The sequence below is a fragment of the Salmo salar genome, chromosome ssa05 (assembly GCF_905237065.1).
Source record: "Salmo salar chromosome ssa05, Ssal_v3.1, whole genome shotgun sequence".
In the NCBI taxonomy this organism is placed as follows: Eukaryota; Metazoa; Chordata; class Actinopteri; order Salmoniformes; family Salmonidae; genus Salmo; species Salmo salar.
The window spans coordinates 24098003-24111023 of NC_059446.1; the positions used below are offsets into that span (position 1 = coordinate 24098003).

General features: G+C 43.1%; 1 protein-coding gene across 5 annotated transcripts in view; it reads left to right on the plus strand.

The window, feature by feature from the left end:
• Nucleotides 1-13021, plus strand: part of diaph2 (diaphanous-related formin 2) — a 759144-nt gene that overhangs the window by 632267 nt on the left and 113856 nt on the right. For all 5 annotated transcript variants that reach the window (XM_045717986.1, XM_045717985.1, XM_014199083.2 and 2 more), the window contains one exon: nucleotides 12709-12844. In XM_045717986.1, coding sequence (XP_045573942.1) covers nucleotides 12709-12844 — 136 coding nt within the window. The remainder of the gene's footprint in view (nucleotides 1-12708; nucleotides 12845-13021) is intronic.

Sequence of the window (13021 nt, forward strand, 5' to 3'; positions counted from 1 at the left end):
CGTTTGGCATTCAGGCCAAGGAGTTCAATCTTGGTTTCATCAGACCATTTTGTTCTTGGTCACCTCCCTGACCAAGGCCCTTCTCCCCCGATTGCTCAGTTTGACCGGGCGGCCAGCTCTAGGAAGAGTCTTGGTGGTTCCAAACATCTTCCATTTTAGAATGATGTAGGCGGGCCTCCCGGGTGGCACAGTGGTCTAAGGCACTGCATCGCAGTACTAGCTGTGCCACCAGAGTTTTTGGGTTCGAGCCCAGGCTCTGTTGCAGCCGGCCGCGACCGGGAGGTCCATGGGGTGACGCACAATTGGCCCAGCGTCGTCCGGGTTAGGGAGGGTTTGGCCGGCAAGGATATCCTTGTCTCATCGCGCACTAGCGACTCCTGTGGCAGGCCGGGCGCAGTGCACGCTGACCATGTCGCCAGGTGTACGGCGTTTCCTCCGACACATTGGTGTGGCTGGCTCCCGGGTTGGATGTGCATTGTGTCAAGAAGCAGTGCGGCTAGGTTGGGTTGTGTTTCGGAGGACGCATGGCTCTCGACCTTAGCTTCTCCCGAGTCTGTACGGGAGTTGCAGCGATGAGACAAGACTGTAACTACTACCAATTGGATGCCACGAAATTGGGGAGAAAAAAGGGGTAGAAAAAAGAATGATTTAGGCCACTGTGTTTTTGGGGACTTTCAATGCTGCAGATATTTTTTGGTACCCTTCCCCAGATCTGTGCCTCAGCACAATCCTTTTTCTGAGCTCTACGGACAATTCGTTCGACCTCATGGCTTGTTTTTTGCTCTGACATGCACTGTCCACTGTGGAACCTTATATAGACAGGTGTGTACCATTCCAAATCATGTCCAATCAATTGATTTTACCACAGGTGGACACCAATCAAGTTGTAGAAACATCTCAAGGATGATCACTTGAAACAGGATGCACCTGAGCTCAATTTCGAGTCTCGTAGTAAAGGGTTTGAATACTTATGTAAATAAGGTATTTCTGTTTTGTTTTTTTAACCTGTTTTCGCTTTATCATTATGAGGTATTGTGTGTAGATTGATGGGGAACATTTTTTATTGTATCGTTTTTAGAATAAGGCTATAACGTAACAAAATGTGGAAAAAGTAAAGCGGGTCTAAATACTTTCCCGAATGCGCCGTAGGCCTACTGCAGGTCTGATTGCTAATTCCGCACCAGTCTGTGTAGAGTACGGGCTCATAAAAGGGTTGAATACAAAGTGTTGACAGTGCTCAGTAAGAACTTAAACATGAACTCACTCATAAAAACAGCAGCTCTTTGCTGTATTCGTTGACAGTCTCTCTCTCGTCATGGTTTTAAACGTTTTGAAATCTCACAGTATCAACTTTGTTGTAGCTTTCTTTTATGCCTGTTACGTTATTGCAGACACATTAATCTGAGCCATCCGATTGGTCAGCAGTAGACCTATAGTGCACTTGATTTGTCCTCCGGGCCCGCCGGGAAGGTTCTAAAGGCAACAGTTTGAATCGGGTGCACCTACCTCCAACAGCCCGAGACGAATAAAAAAAAAAGTAGGAACATAATGCTTCATCGTTGGGTTTTTACTAGGATTGCCTTGGAGATCGACCAGTTTTTGTATCAACATTTCAGGTTTTTATAATAAACAAATGTCATTACAGGATTGCATATTACTTTCCATGGCACAAAATGTTCTTCAAAAGTAGCTAGAATTCATATAGGCCCAATATGGGCTTTATCTCAATCAATTTAGAAATAATACTATTTTCTGGTGTTCCTACATTTTGTTGTGCTCCTAACATTAAGTTGGGAGCACCAGTGTTACCAATGAAAATGTTTAATTTACAGCTCTGCTGTTGAGTCACCTTTATGTGATGCTGAGGTACGTTAGTGTCCATTGACTTCCTACTGTACTTCAACTCAACATTGACTTTAGTAAGACGTAGTCCTACTGTACATCAACTCAACCTTGACTTTAGTAAGACGTAGTCCTACTGTACGTCAACTCAACATTGACTTCAGTAAGTTGTAGTCCTACTGTACATCAACTCAAGGACAAGATTCCTGAGTCACCTATATGTGATGCTGAGGTACGTTAGTGCCCATTGACTTCAGTAAGACGTAATCCTACTGTACTTCAACTCAACATTGACTTCAGTAAGACGTAATCCTACTGTACTTCAACTCACCATTGGCTTTAGTAAGTTGTAGTTCTACTGTACTTCAACTCAACATTGACTTCAGTAAGACATAGTCCTAATGTACTTCAACTCAACATTGGCTTTAGTAAGTTGTAATTCTACTGTACTTCAACTCAACATTGACTTCAGTAAGACGTAGTCCTAATGTACTTCAACTCAACATTGGCTTTAGTAAGTTGTAGTCCTATTGTGCTTCAACTCAACATTGACTTTAGTAAGTTGTAGTCCTATTGTGCTTCAACTCAACATTGACTTTAGTAAGTTGTAGTCCTACTGTACTTCAACTCAACATTGGCTTTAGTAAGTTGTAGTCCTACTGTACTTCAACTCAAGGACAAGACTCATGAGGTAACAACAGCATCAAGTCTATTCCTTGAGAGAGGGCACGTGAAGCACATGTCAAGTCTCTCTATTCCTTGAGAGGGAGCACAGGTAAATGCTGCACTAAAGAAATATGTAAAAAAATACCAACAGCAGTGGAGGAAAGCTTCACTCAATCCTTTCATACTTCTATCTCATGCCATTAAATCCTCGGCTCATGCATTTGACTATCTCAGAACTAAGAAAGTTGGTCCCGTTTTAAGACTAGGTGGTGAATTAACTTATTTCATCCAGAGTTGACAAATAAATTTGCCTGACAGACCTGGGAGGCTGATGACACAGGGGCGGGCTTATAGGACAGATTAAAGCATACATAAACTGTAGCTGCTTCCCAAATGAAACCCTATGCCTTTCATAGTGCACTACTTTTGACCAGGCCACCATTTGGTACGCAGCCTGTGCCTGAGAATGGAATGTATAATGTATCATGGAAGCGTGTAAGTTCCACACTGATAAAAGAGACTTTGGAAGCTTCTTATCCCCTTTAAATGGACACGGAAAGAAAAGACAGTGCCTCCGCCTTCGGTGCTTCAAAGAGCCAAGCAGGTCTTAAGCAGGTAGAGGGGTGGGGAAATTCTGTTGAGGTCTGGGCTTATTGAAACTCTGAAGAGCTTGGAACCGTGGAGGCTGGCTCTTCCTATTCTAAACATTATTTCTGCATAAGTGTAATAGATGTATTACCTCCCACTGTTTTCAAGGAGCTAGTTAGTAGTATCCGGGTTTCTCTGAATACAATGACTAAGAATTATATCGTGGCAATATGGTTTTACCACCTTGATAATATAAATACACTATATATACAAAAGTATGTGGACACCCCTTCAAATGAGTAGATTCGGCTATTTCAGCCACATCCGTTGCTGACAGGTGCATAACATCGAGCACACAGCCATTCAATCTCCATAGACAAACATTGGTAGTAGAATGGCCTTACTGAAAAGCTTAGTGACTTTCAACGTGGCACCATCATAGGACACAACTTTTCCAACAAGTCAGTTTGTCAAATGTATGTCCTGCTAGAGTTGCCCTGATCAACTGTATGTGCTGTTATTGTGAAGTGGAAACATCTAGGTGCAGCAACGGCTCAGCCGCGAAGTAGTAGGCCACACAAGGTCACAGAATGGGACCGCCGAGTGCTGAGGCGTGTAGAGCGTAAAATATTGTCTGTCCCCAGATGCAACACTGCCGAGTTCCAAACTGCCTCTGGAAGCAACGTCAGCACAAGAATTGTTCATCGGGAGTTTTATGAAATGGGTTTCCATGGCCGAGAAGTCGCACACTAGCCTCAGATCACCATGCGCAATGCCAAGCGTTGGCTGGAGTGGTGTAAAGCTCGCCGCCATTGGACTCTGGAGCAGTGGAAACATGTTCTCTGGAGTGATGAACCACGCCTTACCATCTGGCAGTCTGACGGACGAATCTGGGTTTGGAGGATACCAGGTGAAGGCTACCTGCCCGAATGCATAGTGCCACGTTTGGTGGAGGAGGAATAATGGTCTTGGGCTGTTTTTCATGGTTTGGGCTAGGCCCCTTAGTTACAGTTTGGTGAAGGCCCTTTCCTGTTTCAACATGACAATGCCCCCGTGCACAAAGCCAGGTCCATACAGAAAATGGTTTGTCGAGATCGGTGAGGAAGAACTTGACTGGCCTGCACAGAGCCCTGATCTCAACCCCATCCAAAACCTTTGGAATGAATTGGAACTCTGACTGCGAGCCAGTCTTAATCGCCCAACATCAGTGCCGACCTCACTAATGCTCTTGTAGCTGAATGGATGCAAGTCCCCTCAGCAATGTTCCAATATCTAATGGAAAGACTTCCCAGAAGAGTGGAGGCTGTTATAGCAGCAGATGAGGGACCAACTCCATATTAATGCCCATGATTTTGGATTGAGATGTTCAACGAGCATGTGTCCACGTACTTTTGGCCATGTAGTGTATAGATGTTTTCTTTGGAAATGAACAATACTTTATTAAATTTTTTGTTCTCAGAAATGGTATTCAAAGTCATGTACAGTAGGACCAAATTGAGACAAATTACTTATAATGACCCAATTATAAACTAAATAATGTGCGTGAGTATGACTACATTTCCTGGAACAATCTTTTTTTGAGAACACTCAAAAATCATGTATTGTTAATTTCCAAAGAACACAGAAACTGCTTGCTTTGGATATATTTAGATTATCAAGGGAGTAAAACTAAACCATGATCAGTTGACATCAGTATATAAACACAAAACCTCAAGGAAAATATCCAGGAAAGTAGTACAGAGTAAATGCTACAACAGTAACATCTTTCCAGTTTATTCACAAACACAGATATGACATTTATTGGAATGAATGTGAGGTGAGTCTAAAATAAAATGTCAGAAAACACATTCATCATAAAAATTAAAAGCCCAGAATGCTCAAGAGGGATATTTGTGGACCAAGACAAACTCAAACGGTGAAGAACAAAGCAGAGACCCTACCTCCCGGGAAGAAGTCTCTTAAACATTTATTTAACTATTTTCTCCCTCCGTCTCTCCCTCTCCTCCCAGTGCCCCCAAAAATGTAATGTGTCAGGATGATGACACGATGTCCAGAAGATATGCTCAAAGTCTTCCAAACCTATTAGTGTGAATGGCAAGGTCTTCTTGTCTGTCTCTTCTCTCTCTGTTCTCTCTTCTCTCTCTCTCCCCACCCCTCCTTCCCATATGTATAACTAACTTTCATTCTCGTGATCAAAGAGTACCAGCGTTCGACACGGCGCTCCCCCAAGGATTTGCTGTTGCGCAGCCTCTAAAAGGAGACGTCCGCTAATAAATTAATTATTCTCTCAAGCAAATAGCTCTTTATGAATAAGTTATTACTGATTTAGACTTCAATGCCAAGGAGTAGGAGAGGTCTGGGGAAGTGGGGGGTTGAGTTGAGGGTTGGGATAGAGAGTGAGGGTGTTGTTAGTGTATAAAATAAACAATCCTCCGACGACCAGCGACTGTAATATTTCTGTTATTCCCTCTGGTTTTCCTTTCTTGCCGGGAGACCCATTTAACAGATGCTTCAATGCTTCTAACTTTCAGGAATGTTTGGTGATCGATGCATTCATTCTGGTTGTTGTTTGTTTTTCTACCGGTAAAACTGAAAGAATGTAGACGTTTCCTCTGCAGCTATAGATGCTAGCTAACAGCCCTTCCCCTTTGCACCATGCTAAGCTTGGCTAGCCAGTAGCAGCCTAGCGGGATATTGTGAATCTGTCTTGGGGAGGGTATTTATCCTTTGGCTACGCTAACGGTACGTTCCTTGCATCACCATCACTTACCTTACAGCCACTGAGGGTATATATCATTCTGAACCAGCCATAGAGATACAGCAAATGGATATTGTAACTGGTCGGCAGTTGGGGTCATTAAGGAAATTCATATTCACAACAGATACCTCATTTAACTTTCCAATTGATTTTACGCTGACACCCATTCAACATGCACAGCAAATGTTCATGGTATGTTCTTCAAGTCATTGAGGCTAAACATTCATTCGGCGGTATCACAGAGCGTTGTTTGGCCTTTGTAATACATTCATTACACACAGGGGCATCCCAGATAATAAAGACCTTGATTGGAATGCTACTTTCCTCTAAATTGCTTTGACTAAAAAGCCTCTGCTTAATTCAACGCCGACCGACATGAGGCATTTAAGTCAACGCAATGACTGACAGCCATCATAGAGCTAACTACAACAGATAAGAGAATCCATTAGCCAGGTTTTTTTTCTACTCTTGACGAGGCCAATAAAAATAATTTTATTTTGGCTCAGGAATTCCATATATGTAAAAATACCCAGACAATTCTTTTATTTTAATGCAGCTGCCATATTTGGAGATGGAGTCGGGGGTGAAATGCAGTCAACCAGCTCTATGTGTGTAATCCTGACTCGGAGCAGAGAGGAGGATCTCTGTATTAACAAGTTAGCAAAGCCTGGGCAGGTGGATGTTGAGCTAACAGTCTTAGTCGTTAATTGACTGAATAAGACCAATAAAGCCAGACTAATGGGTGTAGGGTTGCAAGAAGGAGCATCATCACATAATCTTAGCGATCAAATTATGATGGCCAGAGTGTGTGTGTGTGTGTGTGCGTGTCGTTGTGTTTGCGTGACGTTGTGTGTGTGCGCAAACAAGCGTGTGTGTAAGTTTGCGTGACCGAGTGTGTGTTCCTGTGTGTGTGTGTGTGTGTGTGTGTGTCCGTCTTTTCAGGGCCTTTGGCTCGATCTCAAAAGCATGCTAATGCCCTGACACAGACAGTATGAGGAGTCATCATGACGATAATGGTACTGGTAATATGATGCCTCTCCTCCCACTACACTTTCCCTGTTACTGCTGCTTCCTCCTTGACAGCTGCAACAGTAATCCTCTAACACACACACTAGGTTTATCCAATATATATTTGCATAGACACGGGCTCTCAGTGATAAAGTCATTGATATACACACTGCAAGCATTGTTCAACCTAAACTGGTCACCAGATTTCAATTTATTCAGGATAACCCTCCAATAAAGGAAAAAATATTGTTTTGTGTCTTAAAGACAACCAAGTTAGTGTATTTGTACCTCATAAGTTCCTGACACAATTTCATTAGAAGCTGGCACATACAGCAACAGATGGCTGATAAACACTTAGGCAGCCCAAGGTTCTGTTGTGCTACAGTGATCATGTTAGTCAAATCTACAACATCTATTTGTGTGTTGTGTGTGTGTGTGTGTGTGTGTGTGTGTGTGTGTGTGTGTGTGTGTGTGTGTGTGTGTGTGTGTGTGTGTGTGTGTGTGTGTGTGTGTGTGAAATCAGTGGTGCAACAGAAAGGAGCAATTAAAATAGCTCTGTTCCAATATCCACACTAGCATATACCACTTGGTATGAAGCAATGTATTGGACATGCATTCTATTTACAGACAAGCAAACAGTCTCTGGACTGGGCAAACGCATGTATAGGAGCAGAAGCTGATAGGGGTGAGCAGTAAACAAGTCATGATTTATTGAATTGAATTGAAGAAGAACCTGAAAGGGGAATGTCTTCTGGCCCATGCTCAGTGCAGGGGATGTTCAGAAAATGGCACTGAAATTCTCCAGCCAGGTGAGGAGGTCAGAGCGCTCATAAGTCTACATCTCCACAACACAGGGCAGAGAACAGAGAGAAGGCCTCAGTATCACTGCAGCCCTTGTCCATATTGGGTCCTGGTAAAAAATTACACACCACACACACACACACGCAATCCCTCTTGTGCCGGTAGCAGCAGTGCCAATTACCATTTAGTACCATGGAGAGTGACAAAGTGTCGATGCACAAAGTCAGCCATTTTGGGGATGGATGAGACCATTCTGGTAACTACGGCTGTAGTAATACAGTAGTCACCCCCTAAAAAGGAACTTAGTAGCTATCTACATGAAGCAACTTCTTTATATGCATTTTCTACAGCAAGATGATATCACTTAATGCTTCGTGCCTCGTTATAATTATGAGCTAGCTTGCTAATTATCTTTCGGATAGCGAGAATTAAGAATACACAGCAGGTTTATGTGATAGACGCTGTAGTTTTTAGTTTTACCCTCCCCACTCAGACCACTCCCAGGGAGTCCAAGCAAATGTTTTGCTTAAGAAATTGCTCTCTGTAAAGAAGCTTTTTTTGTTTCTTTTTGACCATTTTAATTGAGAACAATCACAGTAAGGTATTAATTGATACCTAGAAATTATTTGATATGGAGATAAAAATGGCTGCGATGTTCCAATGAACACAGAGAGTTTTAAGTTAGGGTTTTTTCCTCTCTAACTCTCTCTAAACACAATTACCCTCTCTCTCGCCCTCTCTCTCTCCCTCTCCATCCCTCTCTATCACTCTCTATCTCCTCCTCTCTCTCTCAATTCAATTATGGGAAACATGTGTTATCATTGCCAAAGCAAGTGGAGTAGATAATATACAAAAGTGAAATAAACAATAAAAATGAACAGTAAACATTACACTCATGTACAAATGTACAAAATAAATATGCATAAATATGGGTTGTATTTACAATGGTGTTTGTTCCTCACTGGTTGATATTTTCTTGTGGCAACAGGTCACAAATCTTGCTGCTGTGATGGCACACAGTGGTATTTCATCCATTAGATATGGGGGTTTATCAAAATTGGGTTTGTTTTCTAATTCTTTGTGGATCTGTGTAATCTGAGGGAAATATCTGTCTAATATGGTCATACATTGGGCAGGAGGTTAGGAAGTGCAGCTCAGTTTCCACCTCATTTTGTGGGCAGTGTGCACATAGCCTGTCTTCTCTTGAGAGCCAGGTCTGCCTACGGCGGCCTTTCTTAATAGCAAGGCTATGCTCACTGAGTCTGTACATAGTCAACGCTTTCCTTAAGATTGGGTCAGTCACAGTGGTCAGGTATTCTGCCACAGTGTACTCTCTGTTCAGGGCCAAATAGCATTCTAGTTTTCTCTGTTTTTTTGTTAATTCTTTCCAACATGTCAAGTAATTATCTTTTTGTTTTCTCATGATTTGGTTGAGTCTAATTGTGTTGCTGTCCTGGGGCTTTGTGGGGTCTGTTTGTGTTTGTGAACAGAGCCCCAGGACCAGCTTGCTTAGGTGACTATTTCCCAGGTTCATCTCTCTGTAGGTGATGGCTTTGTTATGGAAGGTTTGGGAATCGCTTCCTTTTAGGTGGTTGTAGAATTTAACGGCTCTTTTCTTGATTTTGATAATTAGTAGGTATCGGCCTAATTCTGCTCTGCATGCATTATTTGGTGTTCTACGTTATACATGGAGGATATTTTTGCAGAATTCTGCATGCAGAGTCTTAATTTGGTGTTTGTCCCATTTTGTGAATTCTTGGTTCGTGAGCGGACCCCAGACCTCACAACCATAAAGGGCAATGGGTTCTTTAACTGATTCAAGTATTTTTAGCCAGATCCTAATTGGTATGTCGAATTTTATGTTCCTTTTGATGGCATAGAATGCCCTTCTTGCCTTGTCTCTCAGATCGTTCACAGCTTTGTGGAAGTTACCTGTGGCGCTGATGTTTAGGCCAAGGTATGTGTAGTTTTTTGTGTGCTCTAGGGCAATGGTGTCTAGATGGAATTTGTATTTGTGGTCCTGGCGACTGGACCTTTTTTGGAACACCATTATTTTTGTCTTACTGAGATTCACTGTCAGGGCCAAGGTCTGACAGAATATGTGCAGAAGATCTAGGTACTGCTGTAGGCCCTCCTTGGTTGGAGACAGAAGCACCATATCATCAACAAACAGTAGATATTTGACTTCAGATTCTAGTAGGGTGAGGCCGGATGCTGCAGTCTTTTCTAGTGCCCTCGCCAATTCGTTGATATATATGTTGAAGAGGGTGGGGCTTAAGCTGCATCCCTGTCTCACCCCACGGCCCTGTAGGAAGAAATGTGTGTTATTTGCCTATTTTAACCGCGTACTTGTTGTTTGTGTACATGGATTTTATAATGTCGTATGTTTTTCCCCCAACATCACTTTCCATCAATTTGTATAGCAGACCCTCATGCCAAATTGAGTCGAAGGCATTTTTTAAATCAACAACGCATGAGAAGACTTTGCCTTTGTTTTGGTTTGTTTGTTTGTCAATTAGTGTGTGCAGGGTGAATACGTGGTATGTCGTATGATAATTTGGTAAAAAAGCCAATTTGACATTTTCTCAGTACATTGTTTTCACTGAGGAAATGTACGGGTCTGCTGTTAATGATAATGCAGAGGATTTTCCCAAGGTTGCTGTTGACGCATATCCCACGGTAGTTATTGGGGTCATATTTGTCTCCACCTTGGTTCCAAATATTGGGGAAGGTGTTAGAGTCTTAGTATAGCCAATTGGAATTTGTTGTCTGTATATTTGATAATTTCATTGAGGATACCATCAACTCCACATGCCGTTTTGGGTTGGAGGGTTTTTATTTTGTCCTGTAGTTCATTCAATGTAATTGGAGAATCTACTGGGTTCTTGTAGTCTTTAATAATTGATTCTAAGATTTGTATTTGATTATGCTGTTTGTTCTTTTTTATAGAGTCAAACAGATTGGAGAAGTGGTTTACCCATACATCTCCATTTTAGATAGATCATTCTTTGTGTTGTTGTTTTAGTGTTTTCCACTTTTCCCAGAAGTGGTTAGTGTCAATGGATTCTTCAATTACACTGAGCTGATTTCTGACGTGCTGTTCCTTCTTTTGCGTAGTGTATTTCTGTATTGTTTTAGTGATTCACCACAGTGAAGGCGTAGACTTGGGTTTTCCGGGTCTCCATGTTTTTGGTTGGACAGGTTTCTCAATTTCTTTCTTATATTTTTGCATTCTTCATCAAACCATTAGTCGTTGTTAATTTTCTTTGGTTTTCTATTTGAGAATCAATTTTTCTATTTTTAGATTTGATAGGGAAGCTGAGAGGTCAAATATACTGTTAAGATTTTCTACTGCCAAGTTTACACCTTCACTATTACAGTGGAACGTTTTGTCCAGGAAGGTGTCTCTCTCTCTCTGTCACTCTCCCTCTCTCTCCATTATTCCTTCTCTGTCTCTCTTTATCTTTGCCTTTGTGTGAGTTTTTCTCCTCCTTCTCTTTCTCCACCCCCCGCCCCCTCTCTCTGTCTCTCTCACTCTCTCTCTCTCTCTCTCTCTCTCTCTCTCTGTCTCTGTCTCCGTCTCTCTCTCTTTCTCTTTCTCTCTCACTTTCTCTCTCCGTCTCTCTATCTCTGTCTCTCTCTCTCTCCCTCCATTATTCCTTCTCAATATGTCTCCCTTTATCTTTGCCTTTGTGTGAGTTTTTCTCCTCCTTCTCTTTCTCCACCCCCGCCCCCTCTCTCTCTGTCTCTCTCTCTCTCTCTCTCTCTCTCTCTCTCTCTCTCTCTGTCTCTGTCTCTGTCTCCGTCTCTCTCTCTTTCTCTTTCTCTCTCACTTTCTCTCTCCGTCTCTCTATCTCTGTCTCTCTCTCTCTCTCCCTCCATTATTCCTTCTCAATATCTCTCCATTTATCTTTGCCTGTGTGTGACTTTTTCTCCTCCTTCTCTTTCTCCACCCCCATGCCTCTCTGTCTCTCTCTCTCTATCTGTCTCTATCTCTGTCTCTATCTCTGTCTCTCTCTCTCTTTCTCGCTCTCTCTCCGTCTCTCTATCTGTCTCTCTTCCTGTCCATTATTCCTTCTCTATATGCCTCTCTTTATCTTTGCCTGTGTGTGACTTTTTCTCCTCCTTCTCTTTCTCCACCCCCCCGCCCCTCACTGTCTCTGTCTCTTCATCATTGTCATCTCACAAGGAGACAGTGACAGTGGGGGCTCTTGTCCTTGGACTTGGGAGCCAAGGCCCCACTTTTGACAGGCATGATGAGCTACTTGTTCCTTCCACACGATCCCCGTAATACCTGAGTCTTAGCCGGGGAGGGGATGTTTGTCTGTCAATGCTCATTATATCAGAACACAGAGGAGGACAAAGGACGCAAGAAGGCACTCACACACACTTGCAAGCAGACATGCACAAACACACACTTGCAAGCAGACATGCACAAACACACACTTGCAAGCAGACATGCACAAACACACACTTGCAAATCCACAAATGTCCAAACAGTCACATACATGCATGCACATTTACACATGCACCCAGTCACGCACACTCACGCACATTCCAGGAAGAGGTATGTCATGCCTGCGCCACATTCCTGGGGTGAGAGAACCTTTGTGGGCTCCAAAGCTCGTGTGGTAGTGTCTTCTTCCTCCCTTTCTCTCTCCTGGTGTCAGAACAGCCCTGTGCAACAGGAGATCCCCCCACTGTTTCCCCTTCCCTTCCCTGACACCTTGGTGACATTTTCGCCAGTGAAGAGGGCAGAGTGATATCTCTCTCCTTTCCCTTCTCTCTCTCTCCTGCATTGGGAGACTGGTTCACTGCAGTGCCACACTCTGTTCCCCACCATCTTTGTCGTGAAGACTGAAAAATACTCACAATACAGTCCACACTGTGTACGTGCAATATGCACTCTTAGGTCATCGACATTAGTCAGGCATAAAAACAAGACAACGGAGAAGCAATAAGAGTCTCAAGACAAGACACTATATGTAGTTACCTTCTATAGTAGAACATGTGTCCTCATGCCTGTATGTCCATTCCCTCTACAGGAAGCAGTGAAGGACAACCACAAGAAGAGGGAGATGGAGGAGAAGATCAAGAGAGCCCGACTGGCCAAGGAGAAAGCGGAGCACGCGAAGCAGGAGCGCCAGCAGAAAAAGAAGCAGCTGATTGACATGAACAAAGGTACACCACTTCTTCTGTCACTTCTAGAGAGAGAAAGAGAGACAGACAGAGAGCAATGGAGAGTGTTAGAGAGAGACTGTGTGTGTGGGGGGGGACTGTGTGTGTGTGTGTGTGTGTGTGTGTGTGTGTGTGTGTGTGTGTGTGTGTGTGTGTGTGTGTGTGTGTGTGTGTGTGTGT